The sequence below is a fragment of the Saccopteryx bilineata genome, chromosome 5, assembly GCF_036850765.1.
Source record: "Saccopteryx bilineata isolate mSacBil1 chromosome 5, mSacBil1_pri_phased_curated, whole genome shotgun sequence".
In the NCBI taxonomy this organism is placed as follows: domain Eukaryota; kingdom Metazoa; phylum Chordata; class Mammalia; order Chiroptera; family Emballonuridae; genus Saccopteryx; species Saccopteryx bilineata.
The window spans coordinates 27,702,399-27,721,613 of record NC_089494.1 but is presented as its reverse complement, the minus strand read 5'-3'; the positions used below and the strand labels follow the sequence as shown (position 1 = coordinate 27,721,613).

The 19,215-nt window shown below is 44.9% G+C and overlaps 1 protein-coding gene across 1 annotated transcript in view; it reads left to right on the top strand.

Moving 5' to 3' along the window:
• LOC136306440 (uncharacterized) overlaps positions 1–19,215 on the top strand; it is a 27,586-nt gene extending 8,371 nt beyond the window's left edge. Inside the window, exons 3-4 of the mRNA XM_066233021.1 lie at positions 5,368–5,641; positions 18,769–19,215. Of these exons, the coding sequence (XP_066089118.1) occupies positions 5,368–5,641; positions 18,769–18,860 (366 nt within the window). The 3' untranslated portion in view covers positions 18,861–19,215. The remainder of the gene's footprint in view (positions 1–5,367; positions 5,642–18,768) is intronic.

Here is a 19,215-nt window from a genome sequence, read left to right as displayed (position 1 = left end):
TCATCCTGAAACTGCTGTAAAGTAGCGTACCTTGGTTCCACGGGTTATGTAGAGACACCAAGGCAGGATACAGAAGAATTTTTAAGAGGAGATTTATTAATAAGCCAGCTGCATATGACTTACACAGGGTATAGCTGACCCAAATCGTGTAGCCTTGAATATAGTTCTGAGGCAGGTTATATACCCTTGACCACATACAGGTTGGGGGGAAAAGAGGGGAAGCATGACACAATCATTAACAAGCTTATAACATTTGTCTATAGGATCTATAAAAAACATTTCTACATATTAAAACTTACAAGGTAACACAATAGTGATGTCGTTTTACATATTAAAGACATTCACAAATCTTTTAGTGTCTACCTCCCATTCCTTTGTCTAGAGGTACATACATCAATCACATGATTTCAGGATGGGAGGGGGCTTACATGATGTCAGAGGATAAGCGTTTGTAAATCGTCCATTAAGGAGAAAGAAAGGGGAAGAGGAAAGGGCTACTTCAATCTTTCTTCCCTTCCCCCGCACTTGGCTAGCTGTTTACCTTCTTCCTCACAGGTGTGGGGAAGAGAGGGGGTCTAAACCTCCTCTTTTCATTTAAAACTTAGTACAAAAACCTCTCTATTTACAATATTGTTATAAAGTACCGTTCTGCCAGGTTTACGTAAAGACACCAAGTCCAAATGAATTTTAAGGAGTTTTATTAAAAAGAGGAGATTCAATAATATGCCAGCCGTATATGACTAACACGGGGCATAGCTGACCCAAATCATGCGCGCCACACACAGCCCCTGAGGCAGGTTATATACCTTTGATCACACACAGGTTGGCGGGAAAAGGAGGAGGAGGAGAGAGACGACACAATTCATTAGCAAGCTTATAACATTCATCTATAGGATTTATAAAAATATTTCTACACATTAAAACTTACAAGGTAATGCAATAGTGGAAAATGTTGTTCTACATATAAAAAGATATTCTTAAATTTTCTAGTGTTCATTTGCCATTTCTTTGTCTAGAGGTATTTACATTGATTACACATTTCAGGGAGGGATGAGGAGTCTGTCTACATGGTGCCAGGGGTTAAGCATCCCCGAATGGCCCATTAAAGAAGGAAAAAGAGGGCCTGACCAGGTGGTGGTGCAGTGGATAGAGCGTTGGACTGGGATGCGGAAGGACCCAGGTTCGAGACCCCGAGGTCGCCAGCTTGAGCACGGGCTCATCTGGCTTGAGCAAAGAGCTCACCAGCTTGGACCCAAGGTCGCTGGCTCCAGCAAGGGGTTACTCGGTCTGCTGAAGGCCCACGGTCAAGGCACATTTGAGAAAGCAATCAATGAACAACTAAAAAGTTGCAACGCGCAACGAGAAACTGATGATTGATGCTTCTCATCTCTCGCCGTTCCTGTCTGTCTGTCCCTGTCTATCTCTGCCTCTGTAAAAAAAAAAAAAAATTAAAAATAAATAAATAAATAATAAAAAAAAAAGAAGGAAAAAGAGGAAAGGAAAAGATTCGCTTAATCTCTTTCCCCCTCTCTGTTTCTCACCAAGGTGGGGGAGGGAGAATCTAAGTCTCCCCAGGATAAAATCTCTTCACAATACAGTGTTGTTGTCTATCCTGAGTTGGTGCAAATCACACACAAGTATAAAGATCATATTTACAAAATCTCTCTGTATGCTTAGACCAAATTATAAAACGCCTTTTAAGCTTCCTAATAGAAAGGGGGTTTCTACACAGTATGCCTCTGCAAGGCAGAAAAAACTCTCTATTTCCTCTCCTAAAATATTAATTTTTCCATTCTCTGGTACCTTACCACAATATAATAGCCCTTCCTAAGTATGAATGCGATCGGCCATCTTGAACTGGTGTACATCAGACACAGGTATAAAAATCATATTTACAAAATCTCTCTGAATGCTTGGCCTAAATAATAACATGCCTTCTAAGCCTCTTAGTAAGAGGGGGTTGCTTATTTCAGTATATAATATATCCTTGTAAGCCAGGAAGCTCCCGCATTCTTCTCCCTTCATTTTCCACAGAAAAAGAGGGGACAAGAAATCTGACTCTTCCTTCTAAAATATTAATATAATATTAATTTTTGCAATTCTTCGGTACCTTACCACAAAACACCAAGGTTGTGGGTTCGATCCCTAGTCAGGGCACATACGGGAAGTGACCAATGAATGTACAACTAAGAGGAACAACAAATTAATGCTTCTCTTTCTTTCCCTCCTTCCATCCCTCTCCCTCCCCTCTCTTCCTCTCTCTGTCTCTCTAAGACCAATCAAAAAATTTTAAACAGAAGAGTGAGGCACACTTGCTGTCTATGGGTTTATGGAGAAGGAACAAACTTTCTTCTTCCCTTAAGGTTCTTCTGACTGGTCTAATAATCAAATAGATATGAGATAGATCAGCAGGAGCAAATAACCAAATTTAATTCATACATATGTATGGGAACTGTGGGAAACAGGCTGCAAGCTGACAGAGTCCTTGCAGTTCAGGTTTGTGGGAGACAGAGGTGTGGGCACTGACAGAAAGCTGAGAGTCCTTGCTGCCCATCCCCCCACATCACTTGCTTGATGAAGTCTCTAGAGGCTGTGGGAGACTGTAAGCTGACAAAGATCCTTGCAGTTTAAGGGTTAAGCCAAAGGCTAAGCTCTTCCCCACATCCTCTGACTGATTAAGTTGGTAAAGGCAGTTTACATGGCCTTCCCCACACCTGCCTGTTAGCTGTAATGCTGATTGTTTCTACTAGTCCCATCCCCCATATCCCTTACTTGCTAAAGGCAATTTACCCTCTGTTTTGTGAAGTTAAAATGTTATGCATTGTGGAGGTTTGGGGGGGCTCCTGGGAGAATTCTTGGTTTGCCTCAGAACTTTGACTTTGTACCTGAGCTCTCTTTGTTTTGCAAATGGATTTACTTCTGCACTATGAAGAAAGTGTTTGAGGCCCTGGCCGGTTGGCTCAGCGGTAGAGCGTCGGCCTAGCGTGCAGGAGTCCCGGGTTCAATTCCCAGCCAGGGCACACAGAAGAAGTACCCATCTGCTTTTCCACCCCTCCCCCTCTCCTTCCTCTCTGTCTCTCTCTTCTCCTCCTGCAGCCGAGGCTCCATTGGAGCAAAGATGGCCCGATCGCTGGGGATGGCTCTGTGGCCTCTGCCTCAGGTGCTAGAATGGCTCTGGATGCAACAGAGCGGCGCCCCAGAGGGGCAGAACATCGCCCCCTGGTGGGCATGCTGGGTGGATCCCAGTCGGCGCATGCGGGAGTCTGTCTGACTGCCTCCCCGTTTCTAGCTTTGGAAAAATGAAAATAAATAAATAAATAAAAAGAAAGAAAGTGTTTGAGGTGTACCAGCTGCTCTTGCGGAATATCAGTCTTGGCAATGTGTCCTCCTGATCCCATTCTTTTTCTCTGTGTTTATTTTCTAATCCTCCACCGTTCTCACTCAGGACCTTTATAATTACAAGTCCAGGCTTGTGGCAGGGAACCTCCCATGCATGAGAAGTCTGAGGTTCTAGGTGCACAGGATGTTCAGAAATAGAAAGGGGGAGTGAGGTTTGTAGAGTATCTTAAGCTAGGGATGAGGTAAGGGGTCTTGAGGTATTCAAAGGACCATTGCAGGATGATAAGAAGAGCAGATGCTTAGTGTTGGTCAAATAAGTTTGTAAATATGATGTATAGGTTTGCTCGCTTATAGTTTGCATTGGATGTGAGGGACAGGCTGTAAGCAGGCACCGTCCTTATAGCCTAAGGCTTAGCTTTAAGACTAAGCTTTTCCCCATACCCTTCACTGTTGCAGGATAGGGGGTGGTGCACTCTGATGAGGAATCCCATTTATGCCTCAGATAAGTGGCTTTGTATCAGAGACTTCCTTGTTTGTATATTGGATTAAAGGTTTTGATTTCTACACTATAAAATTGGCAGACCGGGATCTTGCTCTCTCTCAGTTCCTGAAATTAGCATTAGAGAGGAGAGCAGAGAAAGGCCACGTGGAGGGGAGAAGAAGCAGCCAACATGGTGGAGTGCTGAAGGAGCAGCAAGTTTGTGCAGAGAGAAGGAGATGGGGAACAGAGGTGAATAAGGCTAGTGAGGTTAGAAACCTTTGATTCTAGGAAACTCGGATAAGTTAGTGGCTTTGGAAGCCCTGAATGGAAAGGGAAGTGTTTTCCCACTGTGTGTATTTCTTGCCCGCTGGGTGCAAGCTAGGATTAATGCTAATGGCCCAGCAGTTCTTGGCTCTGTTGTTTCATTACCGTTTGTCTGAATCAAATGCGAACCTGTACGGGCCAGGTGGCTGTGATGGTGGCTGCAGCTACAGGCTTTACAACTCTGCTTCTTTATCTGTAAATGGGAGTCAAAGGACTGATTTCATTCCTGGCTACATTCTTTTCTAGCTATATGACCTTGACTAATGAATTAGTATTTCAGTGCCTCATTTTCCTCATCTGCAAAGTGGGGATCTTATCATTGTTCACATAAGAAATGCCCAAACCTGGAGAAAATCTGTATGAGTTTATTTAAGCCAAACTGATGACAATTGCCAGGAAGCAAAATCTCAACAGACCAAGAAAATGTTCCAGAGAATGGCAGTTTTGCACCTTATTTTATACATTAGAATCAAAAGAGCAGAGGTGCCTGACCAGGCGGTTGTGCAGTGGATAGAGCATCGGCCCAGGATTCAGAGGACCCAGGTTTGAAACCCTGAGGCCACCGGCTTGAGCGCAGGCTCATCCAGCTTGAGTGCAGGGTTGCTGGCTTGAGCGTGGGAGGAGGGGGACTGCTGAGGGCCACGGAGCCCAAGGGCCAGCAGAGGCAGCGAGGACTGCAAGGGCGCAGTGATTGTCAGTGCCCCATGGGGAATACATTCTCTTGTTGCCCCAGTGGCAGCTCCAAGTGGGGCCAGTGAAGCATCCACCGGGTATAATAAAAAAAAAAATGTCGGAGACTTTCACAGGTAGGTATAGATGTAACTTTATTGGCCAGTTTCACCTGCGCAGGGGCGAGTTCCCTGATGTCCGGAGACACCGTACTCAGTAGGAGCTGCAAATGGGAACCGCCCCGGGCGCTTACAGCTAGTTCCTTATATATCCTAAGTAAGCAAGCATAAATACAGAAGCAAAAATAGCGGTCACTTATTTGCTAAGGGAGTTGCACGTAGCATAGCAACAGGGGCTGGGTCTAGCTCATTGGCGAACTTCAGACATAAACTTCTGATAAGGGTCTCTAAGCAATGGAATGCAAACGTTTGTCTTCCTTTGTTCTTAGCCTTACAGGGTCCCTATCCTTACCTCCCTGTCTCTGCATCTACACTCTAGCAATCCCAGCACACTTTCCTGAATCTAACAATTTGATCTTTTCTTGATCCTTACAGCCAGCACTCTACGTCTATAAACCAGAGCCCGAGTCTGAGATCTGTGAGGCAGCAGCTGGTGACATGGTGGCTGTAACACCTTCGCCTGCTACCTCGAAGCCCGCTGCCTCGAAGCCCGCTGCCCCAGAGCCCGCGGAGTTGGATTTCGGCAGCCCCAGGGGAAATGCATTCCCTTGTGCTGTGGCAGGAGGCCCAATGGCTGGAAGCCCCAGGGTGGATGCGTTCCTCTGTGGCTGGAAGCCCAGTGGCCGCCCAGGGGGGAATGCTTATATAGGTATTTATATATTTATTACCTTAACTATTTAGGAAGTGTTTTAGAGCATAGGAAGTGTCTGTAAGAGTGTGCGAAAGGTTAATAACTGTGGGAAAGGTTTATAAGAGTGTGGGGAGGGTTTATAAAGCCTTAAAATATATATAAATAATAAAATAAATATAAGGTTACCACTTGACAGATTTTCGCCTATCATCGGACATTCTGGAACCTAACCCCTACAATAGACGATGGACCACTGTATTGTTATTGTTTTGCTCATCTGTTCATGTTCTGCAATAGCAGAGAATTTAAAAGTTATGAAAACCCTAAAGGTTCTACTGAAAAACTTTTTTTTTTTTTTAGAGAGAGAGATAGGGACAGACAGACAGGAATGGAGAGAGATGAGAAGCATCAATCATCAGTTTTCCATTGCGACACCTTAGTTCATTGATTGCTTTCTCATATGTGCCTTCACCGTGGGGTTACAACTGACTGAGTAATCCCTTGCTCAAGCCAGCAACCTTGGGCTCAAGCTGGTGAGCTTTTTTGCTCAAACCAGATGAGCCCGCGCTCAAGCTGGCGACCTAGGGGTCTTGTACCTGGGTCCACATAGAGTGGACATAGAGCGTCCACATCCCAGTTCGACGCTTTATCCACTGCGCCACCGCCTGGTCAGGCTGTACTGAAAAATTTTAGAAACAATTAAGTTGCAGGATACAAAATCAACATACAAAAATCCACTACCTTCCTTTATACTAACAATGAAATTTCAGAAAAAGAAATGAAAATAATTTCCTTTTGCAATTACAACCAAAGGAATAGAATATCTAAGAATACACTTAACAAAGGATGTGAATCTATAAATGGAAAACTACAAAAACTTATTTAAAGAGATTGAAAAAGACACGATGAAATGGAAGATAGTCTATGTTCATGGATTAGAAGAATCAACATAGTTAATTAAAATGGCCATATTACCCAAAGCAATATACAGATTTAATGCAATGTCCATCAAAATCATCCCAATGTCATTTTTAAAAAGAAATAGAACGGAAAAAACCATCCGATTTATATGGAAGCATAGAAGACCCCAAATAGCCAAAGCAATCCTGAGAATAAAGAACAAAACTGTAAGTAATGTTTTAAGGTACCCAAAAGTTACAGAATTAATATTAATATTTTAGGAAGCTTAAAGAACATTTTATTAATTTGAGCTAGGCGTGCAGGGAGATTTTGAAAATGATCTTTGTACTTGTGTGATTAGCATCAAAACCAGGATGGCCGATGACATTGTATTGTAAATTCAGAGGGGAAGGAGAGTTGGATTCTCTGACCTACCCCCACACCTGTGAGGAAGCGATTGAATAGCTAGCCAGGTGCAGGAAGAGAAAACATTAAATTAAACCTTTTCTTATATTGATGGGCCATTTACAGGGATTTGTCCCCATGGAAACTACCCTTCCGCTCCTGAAAGTATGTAGTTAATGTATATATCTCTGAACAAAGGAATGGCAGGTGAACACTAGAAAATATAGGAATATCTTTTAATATGCAGAGTAACATTTTTACTATTGTTTTACCTTGTAAGTTTTAATGTGTAGAAATGTCTTTTTATGAACTTGCTAATGAATTGTGTCCCATCACACACACACACACCCTTCATCCTTTTCCCAGACCTGTGTAGGTAAAGACAAAGGTTGTGATGTCAGGCTTTTTCCCCGCCCATGTATAATTAAGTGTATATAACCAGCCCCTAGAATATTAATGAGACACATGATTTGAGACTGTGCTCTGTGTAAGATATATGCGGCCGGCATATTTAATAAATTTCCTCCTTTAATAAAACTTTTCAAGGCCCTGGCCGGTTGGCTCAGTGGTAGAGCGTCAGCCTGGCGTGCAGAAGTCCCGGGTTCGATTCCCGGCCAGGGCACACAGGAGAAACGCCCATCTGCTTCTCCACCCTTCCCCCTCTCCTTCCTCTCTGTCTCTCTCTTCCCCTCCCGCAGCGAGGCTTCATTGGAGCAAAGATGGCCTGGGCGCTGGGGATGGCTCCTTGACCTCTGCCCCAGGCACTAGAGTGGCTCTGGTCACAACAGAGCGACACCCCGGAGGGGCAGAGCATCGCCCCCTGGTGGGCAGAGCATTGCCCCCTGGTGGGCGTGCCGGGTGGATCCCAGTCGGGCGCATGTGGGAGTCTGTCTGACTATCTCTCCCCGTTTCCAGCTTCAGAAAAAAAAATACCAAAAAAAAATAAATAAATAAAACTTTTCAAATTTTATCTGGATTTGGTGTCTCTACGAAAACCCGCGGAATTGAGGATTGGGTACTTTACAACAGTATCACACTACCTGACTCCAAATTATACTACAGAGGTATGGTAATCAAAACATCATGGCCTGACCAGTGAAACTGCAGTTAATAGAGCCTCAACCTTGGATGCTGAGTCCTAGATTTAAAACCCTGAAGTTGCCAACTTGAGCATGAGCTCATATGGCTTGAGCACAAGCTTGCCAGCTTGAGCACAGGATCATTGGCTTGAGTGCTAGATCATCAACATGATCCCAAGGTTGCTGGTTTAAGCCCAAGGTTGTTGGCTGGAGCAAGGGGTCACTGGCTCAGCTGTGCTCCCTGGTCAAGACATGTATGAGAAGTCACCAATGAACAACTAAAGTGATGGAACTATCAGTTGAAGTTTCCCATCTCTCTCTCTCTCTCTCTCTCTCTTTCTCTCTGGCAAAAAAAAAATCCAAGAAAATAACAGCATGATGTTGGCAGAAAAACAGACACACAGACCAGTGGAACAGAATTGAAAGCCTAGAAATAAAACCACATTTATATGCTTTCTGGGGAAAATGGCAGCATAATCAAACATAGTACTTGCCTCTTCCCATACCACATCAAAATTACAGTTAAGTATAGAGCAACCATCATCAGAACCACCTGAAATCTGGTTTAATGGAAGTCCTGCAGCTAGGGCAGGGGTTGGGAACCTATGGCTCATGAGCCAGATGTGGCTCTTTTGATGGCTGCATCTGGCTCGCAGACAAATCTTTAATAAAAAAAATAATAACGTTAAAAATATAAAACATTCTCATGTATTACAATCCATTCATTTCCTACCGCTCCTGTTCATGGTTGCGGGTGGGTGGAGCCAATCACAGCTGTCCTCCAGGACAACACCAAATTGTTATTGGGTAATGCATAATGTACACGGGTTGTTGTATGGCTCTCACAGAATTACATTTTAAAATATGTGGCATTCATGGCTCTCTCAGCCAAAAAGGTTCCTGACCCCTGAGCTAGGGAGTTAAAGAAGAAGCCATATTGACTGGTAGGAGGGGAGGAGATGCAGAATGGGCTGGTCCAACACTCACATATGGTGGATAAAAATATGGAGGGACAGCTTGGCTGCAAAGGTCGTCCCTGAGGAGAGAGGGACCTCAGCCCCACAAAGGCTCCCCAGCCCAGGGTTCCAGTGCCAGGAAGAGAAGTCACCGTAACTCTGGCTGTAAAATCCAGTGAGGACTGAGGCTGAGGGAGACAAGCTGCGGGAGTCCCACACGTTCCTCCTAAAGGGCATGAGCACAGGCTGATTCGGACTCCCTGTGAGCTCCAGGGCTGGGGCAGCAGCTTGAAAGGCACCAGAGACATATGGGGAAGAAGTGAATTTTCTTGCATTAGGACAAGAACTGGAAGGCAGCTGTCTCCCAGACAGAAGTGCTGGCAGAGGCCATTGATCCTTTGATAGCCCTGCCCCCCAGAGCTGGCAGGCGGGTGCCATATCTGGGACTCCATCAACCAGGCTCATACTGTTTGCCCACCCTAGTTATTCCCTAAGGCCCCACCCCACCCAACTTTCAGGCCCACCCAAGCTGTTTGCAGTGGCTTTTCCATACAAATGGCCTGTGTTGGCTCATGCTGCAGATTTTTCTAAAATCTTTTCAACAAGCAGCATCTGGCCTCAGCGTGCACCAGCCCTCTCACTGAGTGGTCCCAGGCCTGGCACTAGCAGCAAACAGCCTTGGTTCGCGGCGTGGCCTCACCAGGGCACCTCCAAGCCCAGCACAAGTAGCAGTCATCTTCAGATCACTGTAGCTCATGCTGTAGCCCCGGGCAGAACACAGTTGTTGGCTAATTTGGGTCTGCACCTCCTGGGACGCCCCAAAGCCACTGCACCCAATGACAGCTTTGGACAAGATCGCAGCACCAGCACCCAGCCACCTCCATGAGCGACACACTCAAGGGCGGACTTGGTGGGTACCGGAGCCATGCTGACGTGAGTCCCGCTCTGTGGGGTGGGCCCCTGCACAGCTGATCCTCCATGATGGTTGAGGTCCGTGGTCATTGGTCCGAAAGAAAAAAAAAAAAAAGTCTGAAAAAACAAAGAAAAAGTGACAATCGTGTACATAGTTCAGGAAAATAAAACATCTTTTTCCAGGGCAAATGTCTTTTGCATCAGGCTGGGCAGGTACTATTGCCAAATTCTGTCAAAAGCTGAGCCTATGAATATATGTCAAAAAGTAATTTAAAGAGATAGAAATTAATGGCATGTATCTAATCAAAATGCTGTATACCTGAAGCAAATATAATATTGTAAGTGAGTTATATTAATAATTGAAAAATAAATAAGAATAAATGAGTTCCCCACAAGGTTTTCACTCTGCAGGAATAGTTTCTCATGTTCCCACGGCTAGCCAGTGTCTTGCGCCTTTTCAAACCACTGGCCTGAGCATATGACACAAAAATCTAAGAAATGGCATAGACTTATGAGGCTAGATTCTGACCCTCTGTCTTCAAGCCTGGGCAAGCTCTTAAAAATTTCAGCTTGCCCCAAGACGGATGGATGCCTTCTAGGCTGATTTCTGAAGACGGTGGCCTCTTCACTGTGTGTTTCGGGGCCAACATTCTGGGAGTGCAGGGAGACCAGTAGGGAGCGTGCCGTCTCGTTCCTGTCGCCTCCGTGTCTCACGTGCTCATGGGGTGTTTCTGCATCAGGACCTCATTAACTGGGTTCTCGCAGTGTGCATGCTTTTTCCTTGGAGCCACTATGCACTTTTTGAATGTATACCTGTGCAATAAAATGGAAAGAATATGAGGTTGGGAGACAGGCAAGACCAGATTTTAAGTCCTGAGCAAGTGGCCCCTGCCTTACTTTCCTCGTCTGAAAAATAGGAAAACACTGAACTCCTCAATGAGGGATAATTAACACATGGAGACCATTTGACACTGTGCCTGGCACCCAGAAACTGAGAAGCTGCTTAGAAAGCAAGATACTGAGCTTGGAGCCAGACTGCCGGAGTTGGAGTGTTGTCTGTGTCACAGTTATGTGGCCTTGGGTGGGTGCAACTCTGTAACTTCCTCATCCCTAAAATGAGAAGAATGAGAGCACCTGCCCTGTGGGGAGTTGTGAAGAAGGAACACATAAATACATATACAGTATTAGGAATGGCGCCTGGCACACACTCAATCAAAATCTTAGCCATTCGCTAGAAATTAGCAAGTTGTTTCCTATCTCATGAGGTTGTTAGGAGGTTTATATAAAACAATCCATAAAAATATCTAGCAGAGTTTCTGGTTCATATTATATACCCAATCAGAGTTAGATATTACTTTGGTGACTATTATTACTATGATTATTGGCATTGTGCTATATATAGGTCTACAGTATAAGACAGATTTTTACATTTCTACCAAGAATGATGTGTTTTGAGTAATTGGTTAGATGCTATTGTGAGTTGGCATAAACAGTATTTTCATCTGTCTGAGAAAAAGTATAAACTGAAAAGGGTTATAATAATACAATGAAAGAAAACACAATATTTATTAGCCCTTCTTGAAATGTCTTACTTTTCTGCTTCCTGACTCAGATTTTCTGAGTTTTCAATGTCTTGCCATTTGAGTGAGTTAAAGATGTATTTGTTTCCTTCAGAGTGATTTGAGTCAGTCCCCTGGTATTCAGCTAAACTGAACCCTGGCATTTTGAAATAATGTCTGTTGACAAAAATATATTTGGCATCACCAGGAAATTTAAAACTACAGACAGACAGTGTCATGATACCTCAAACCCAGGATGACAGTAATGTTACGGAGTACAAATGCTGCTAAAAAGTTTTGTGCTGTCATTTCTATACTGAACATTGGGTCATGTTAGTGTCTACTTAGCAGTGGCAGTAACAAAGATTAAACTATAGTTTTGCAAACAGGTGAAAATCAGTTCCCTCCCTTGCACCAGCCCCGAGGCGTCTGATTCTCACTCATTCTGGAACGTGTGGACTCACACAAACTTTCTTCCAGTCTTGCCTAGAAATTTCCAGTGCAGAAAATGCCCTAATGATGAAATTAAACTAAAACTCTAAGAATTCAGAAACTGATTAGCCTGGGAGGAACATTTGGGGCTCTGGGTCTTCTACAACAACATTTATTTTTCTGAGTACAGAAGTGACATGAGGAGGCCCTCAGTGCTGAACGACCAGACTTTGTCACCTTGCCCCAGTGTCGGGTTTTCAGAGGGCCTTTCAGAGGTCAAGGGAGGCACAGGTCTCTTCCATAAGAAACCAAACCAAACAAAAGAAAAAACAAAAATTTTTTTAAAAAAAAAGAAAGGAAGAAAGAAAAAAAAAAAAGAAGACATGAAAAAGAAATTTCAAAACAGGGTTACAAAATTTGTATTTTAAAAAGAATTTATAAGAGTTTGAGGCCTGCCCTGGCCGGTTGGCTCAGTGGTAGAGCATCGGCCTGGCATGCGGAAGTCCTGGGTTCAATTCCCAGCCAGGGCACACAGGAGAAGCGCCCATCTGCTTCTCCACCCTTCCCCCTCTCCTTCCTCTCTGTCTCTCTCTTCCCCTCCCACAGCGAGGCTCCATTGGAGCAAAGATGGCCCGGGCGCTGGAGATGGCTCCTTGGCCTCTGCCCCAGGCGCTAGAGTGGCTCTGGTCGCAACAGAGCGAAGCCCCCGAGGGGCAGAGCATTGCCCCCTGGTGGGCAGAGCGTCGCCCCCTGGTGGGCGTGCCGGGTGGCTCCCGGTCGGGCGCATGCGGGAGTCTGTCTGACTGTCTCTCCCCATTTCCAGCTTCAGAAAAAAAAAAAAAAAAAAGAGTTTGAGAAAAACTGATGATACATGCCTGGGAGCAAGATCTCAAATGCTCCTACATTGTATATTTAATGTCAATATCTAACAAGTAAACAATTCAACCCACACATACACAGTTAGTTTGGGTAACTGTGTAATGTAATTACACCATTCCCAAAATGACTAAGATAGTTACTAGAAGATTTATTTAAAAGTATTGGTCCATAGTTTATGGTAGTAATGAGATCATGAGTTTTAAGTTGGGCAGTGATATTGTCTTTCTTCAAACCTGCCAACACTTCTCTCTAACTATGGGTATAATCTGGTGCATTGAAGCTTTTTGTGATAGTGGGGACCCAGGCCAATGGCCCTGCCGTTGTTCCTCTTTGTAGGCTCTGGGCATTTGCACCAGGAAGGATCCAGCTTATAGAAGTGCCACTGCCTGACTTTTTAATGTCAACTTGCATCTGTGGTCAAGTGAAGGAATCGGCCCAATGAATCTGCGCTGAACTGGCACACTTACTTATGGCACCTGTTTTTGTTGGTTGGTCCCTTCATTTGTTTTCACCAAGTTTATGGCTTTGTTGCTCTTTGAGAAAATGAACCAGTGTGGTCTACTTTGTTCTCAATGAATAATAGTCAAAATGCAGCCTAGAGAAGAATAACAAGTAAATGTCAATGGAGTCGATAAGGCCCTGGGTAGGGGCTGTGGAAAACATGGTAAGACTAAGTAGGAGGCAACAAGTACATACATTTCTAAAGGAGATCGCTGATGGAGGCTCTGTCCATGAGAGAGGACCCCGCAGTAACACGAGGGTTTGGAGACCGACAAAAGCCTCCTGAGAGGAGCATGCGGTCAGAGTCTGGCCCGGCACTGGGCGGCGCTATTGCTCAAGCAGCACTCAGCTTGGTAGGAAGGCAGGAGGTTTCCAAACGGGTGGGGTCGCCATTCCCTTTGTTGCCATACTTGAAAGTGGAGATTGTACGCTTCTTTGAAATGTTACTTGCAGATATCAGAAGAGGCTTTAATTTCTCCATTCTCCAGGGGAAGTCAGGAATGAGGAAATGGGAGGAAGGGGGAGAGAGAGAGAAAAAAAGAGAGAGAAAGAAAGGAGAATAAGGTGGAATCTTGGCAGTTGGAACCAGGGAGCGAGGAAGGCTTGAGTTGGGGTGGAGGGATCCTGAAGCTTGGGAACTGGGTTGAAGCCACAGGGAGAGGGAGACAAGGAGGAATAGGGGAACCAACAGAGGCGGACTGAACTAAGGGTGTGCGCCCTGAGCCCCGACTTCTGAAGGGCCCCGCAAAACCCCAACTTTACACTTTTTTCTAATGACACCAAGTACATAATATTTTTTATTTATTTTAAAATATGGCTAACGTGTATTTTTATTTTCCATCTCTCTTTTTTTTAAAGAGGGCTAATATTTTCTTCTGCACCTGTGGCCTCAACCGACCTTAATCCGCCTTTGGGTACCAACCAGCTGGCCTTAAAATGAGGAAAGAGAGGTCCCGCTGAATGACCCCATGGAGAAGGACTCATGGAAAGGTCTGAGGCTTATTTAAAAGAACAGTTTATCAGATTGCGCAGTAGGACGACCAAGTGGGATGGCAGGGGTACCAAGAGGGCTTAAGACTTGGGGCCCAGATGCCATCTCCGGCTTCTCACTCCAAACTTTTTTTTTTTTTTTTTTTTTTTTTTTATGTTTTGGAATCATTACTCTTGACAACAGCCTTTCTTTTTTATTTTTATTTTTATTTATTTTTTTATTTTTATTCATCTTACAGAGGACAGGGAGAGACAGAGAGAGAGAGAGAGAGAGAAGAGAAGGGGGGGAGGAGCTGGAAGCATCAACTCCCATATGTGCCTTGACCAGGCAAGCCCAGGGTTTCGAACCGGCGACCTCAGCATTTCCAGGTCGACGCTTTATCCACTGCACCACCACAGGTCAGGCGACTCACTCCAAACTTTTAAGATGCACTGATAGGCCCTGGTCGGTTGGCTCAGTGGTAGAGCGTCGGCCTAGCGTGCAGGAGTCCCGGGTTCGATTCCCGACCAGGGCACACAGGAGAAGCTCCCATCTGCTTCTCCACCCCTCCCCCTCTCCTTTCTCTCAGTTTCTCTCTTCCCCTCCCGCAGCCGAGGCTCCATTGGAGCAAAAGATGGCCCGGGTGGAGCAAAAGATGGCCCGGGCACTGGGGATGGCTCCGTGGCCTCTGCCCCAGGCGCTAGAGTGACTCTGGTCACAACAGAGCAACACCCCGGATGGGCAGAGCATCGCCCCCTGGTGGGCATGCCGGGTGGATCTCGGTTGGGTGCATGCGGGAGTCTGTCTGACTGCCTCTCCGTTTCCAGCTTCAGAAAAATGAAGAAAATAAATAAATAAATTTAAAAAGATGCACTGATAAAGTTAGTTGATGAGAGGGTTAGAAATTTAGGATACATCTAGTTTAGGCTTTACACAGGAGCCAAGGACCTCAGTTAGTGTCAGTTTTGACGGTTCTCCAGTGTTTCCTATTTCTCCCAGAATATAATCTGAAGTCCTTTGCAAGGCCTGCAGGCTGTTTTGGACCCAGGCATACCCCGCTTTCTCTTCTGTCCTCATCTCCTCTTATCCCCCTCAAACACTCTTCCAGAAATCTGGCTTTTTGCTTTCCGCTATTGCAAAGAACCAAGCTCCTCTTTCCGGCCTTTGCACTCACTGTTTTCAGCTACTGAAGGGCTCACACCCTTGCTTCATATGGACCGTTTTCTCTGCCCCTGTATTCATGTGTAAGGCTGCCATACAGAGCACCACAGACTCGGTGGCTTCAACAACCAAATTAATTTTCTCACAATTCCGAAGCCTGGAAGTCCAGGATCAAGGTGCCGGCAGGATTAGTTGCTCCTGAGGGCCGTGAGGGAAGGATCTGTCCCAGGGTGCTCTCCTGGGCTTACAGATAGCCATCTGCTCCGGGTCCCTCTATGTGTCTGGGTCTAAACTTCCTAAAAGGACGCCAATCATAATGGGTTAGGGATCATTATAATGACCTCATTTTAGTTCATTACCACTGTAAAGACCCTATCTCCAGATAGGGGCACATTTGGAGGTACTTGAGGTTGGACTTCAACATATAAGTTGGGAAATTGGGGGGGGCACAGTTCAGCCCATAACAGCCTCCTATCAGAGCAGACTCCCTGCTACATTCAAAATAGTGTTCCTATGAACTGACACACATTTATTCATTTATTTTTTGAAACCTCTCTTTACTTAAATGTCACCCTAGAGGGCCCAATGTTTTGCTTTGTTGACTGATGTATAGCCAGCACCTGACTCACCGCCCAGAGAGGAGCCGGCCCTCAGTAAATATTCATGAATGGATGAATACATATTATGAAGCCATTACAAATTACTCTGTGCAAAAGCAATGACAGAGAATAATGTTCCAGGCATATTGGTTTTTGTTTTTGTTTTTTTAAAATATAACAAGATTTATTAATTTTAGTGTTTTTGTTTTTGTTTTCCTTACAGGGACAGAGAGAGAGTCAGAGAGAGGGATAGATAGGGACAGACAGACAGGAACGGAGAGAGATGAGAAGCATCAAATCATCAGTTTTTCGTTGTGACACCTTAGTTGTTCATTGATTGCTTTCTCATATGTGCCTTGACTGTGGGCCTCCAGCAGACCGAGTAACCCTTTGCTTGAGCCAGAGACCTTGGGTCCAAGCTGGTGAGCCTTGCTCAAACCAGATGAGCCTACGCTCAAGCTGGTGACTTCGGGGTCTCGAACCTGGATTCTCTGCATCCCAGTCCAACGCTCTGTCCACTGTGCCACTGCCTGGTCAAGCCCAGGCATATTGTTTTTTGTTTGTTTGTTTGTTTGTTTGTTTGTTTTAAAGATTTTATTTATTCATTATAGAGAAGGGGGAGAGAGAGAGAAAGAGAGAGAAGGGGGGAGGAGCAGAAAGCATCAACTCCCCTATGTGCCTTGACCAGGCAAGCCCAGGGTTTTGAACCGGCAACCTCAGCTTTTCCAGGTTGACACTTTATCCTCTGCGCCACCACAGGTCAGGCAAGGCATATTGTTTTTAAAAAGCACAGTTTTAAAAAAAAAACCTGCGTGTGTAGCATTGTTTCATTTTGAAATCATATGCATATCATTTGTCTTTATTAAAATAAAGCTTGGAGAGATAGGCCACAGGATGGCTCTTGGAGTAGGATTTTTATTTATTTCCATTTCTCTTGTTTATGTTTCTTCCCTAAGGGGAAAAAGACAAAACAACTTATTAAAAGTTATTAGAAGATATTTTGTCATAACTTTTAACTGGCTGGTAGGTGAGAAAAAAAATACATGACATATCTTTTCCAGTGGGGATGGTGGGGACAGTGGGGACACAGCAAGTGGGCAGCTTCCCAGAGGCCGGTGGTCGAGAGCACAGCCAGGCTGGCTTCACGCCCTCACTCGCCCCTCTCTCCATGGGTCATCTCGGCATTTCTGTCACACCCCTGAGTCTCAGCTGCCCATCTGTAGAAGGGGGCAGTAATGGCACACCCATGACTTGGTTCTTTCTGTCATCTCTGGAGCAGACTGGAATTTGATTCTTTTGATCTCGATGAACGGAAGTTTCAGGACGTAAAGAGTGCGAGACCAGCCTAAAGACATGGATCTCCTTTGACTTTTTTTTAAGGGCAGGCCAAGCAACACCCCTCGCACGGCTCTGGGCACAGGGCTGGACTGAGGGGCGGTGGGGAGTAAGGCATGTGTGAAAGGTGCCAGACTCCAGGGGGCACCAGAAGACTCAGTCATCAAGATCAATACTATTTAATGGACGATTTTTTAAGATAAAAATTATGTAAAAATTTATAATGAACAAAATAGTAACAATTTAAATAAAGATAAGCTGTGGATTACTGATTTCTCCTTTGCCTCAGGCTCCATGAGGGCTCAGCAGGCACTGGCACCGAATGGAGCCCACAGCCTGAAGGTAGGAAACCTTCAGTTATCCAAGTCATTATTAATTGCTACTTAATTATAATTATCCAAATCACCCTGAGCCTCAGAACCGAGGTGGCTCACTCCGTGAGCGTTTGTCCTTCAGTCAAGATCCTCAAAGGATACCAGTGGGAAGGTGTATTTTCCCCACTCTGCTCATTTCTATTTCCCCTGCGGACACCTAATCATAACCGCTACCTGATCACAGCCTTCCTACCTCTTTGAGGACTCTCAGGGGCAAGTTTCTCCCTGGTCTTTTATAGAAACATGAAATGCTAGCAAAGCGTGATTCCTACCTAAAAGAGCACTGAGCAGACTTTGCAGGTGTTACAGGCTCCTCCCCTGATACTTCTGAGGAAGGGCACACTGCCCTTGACATACCTGCTTCAGAAACGGGCAACAGCCTCAGTGTGGTCATTCCGTCTTCCCAGGAGGGAAAATCCTTCCGTGATGAGGTCAGCTGGGTTCCCCAGGGAGAATTTTCCCAGAGGGGCTTTATTTTCCTGTATATGGGCTTTTTTGTGGGTGTTATTGTAGTTTATGCATGTAAAATGCTTCGCAGTGCACATTCACGTGCAAACTGCTGGTTTACAGTAGCAAAGATAACACTTAAAGCGTGGTTTTTACACAGTGGTTTTATTTTACACAGGACGACTCATTTGCTGATACCATCAATTCTAAGTTGCTCTATTAAAGTAATAACTAGAAAAATGTACTGTTCTTAGTGTAGATTTTAGAAAATTTTGGCTCTTTTCAGAAGTTTGGTGTAACATAAATGTTATTTTCAAACATGTAAGTTGAAACATCATAAAATAAACGTAAGCTATGGCAAATTTGTTTCTGAAAGCACCTGCAGAAATATGTGCAGCTTTCTAGCTCCTAAAAAACTCAGAGACCAAGGGGAAAGGGGTCATTTGGATGCCAGGTAGTGCATATGACTTAGATTTCATTACATTAAGCTTAGCATAACCTTGTAAGGTGACATACTGACTGAACAGTGAAGAAACTGGCTTTGAGCATTATTTATTTACTTACTTATTTATTTATTTAGTTATTTACTTATTTTTAATAGAAGGAACGTTGCTTACCACACTTTTCCCTTTTCAGATTTATGTGTATACCAGAGAAGTGAAACACACCAGGATTCCACATCTATGCCCAGTAAGCAGTCTGACTGCTCTGAGACCACCAGCCTGTGAAGGAAGTCCCACATGGCCCAGCTTCCTCAGCCAGGCACCGGGCATGTGCGTGAAGAAGCCAGCATGGACTCAGGAGACGGGGCGTGGAGAAGAGCTGAGAAACCCAGCTGACATCGGAACTGACACTCCAGATGGCTGGCCCCATGTGAGCCATCTGGGCCATGTCCAGCTGCTAGATCCACTCTAGCTGGAGCGCCAGTCATCCTGGAGCAGGGATGGATGGTCCCCAATGCGCCCTGCCCGTTTCCTGACCCACAAAATTGCGAGCATTATAAAGGGGCTGTTTAAAATAAGTGCGATGGGGCACCGATACCGAAAGTGGAGGCACAAACGTGTTATAAAGAATGCTGAAAAA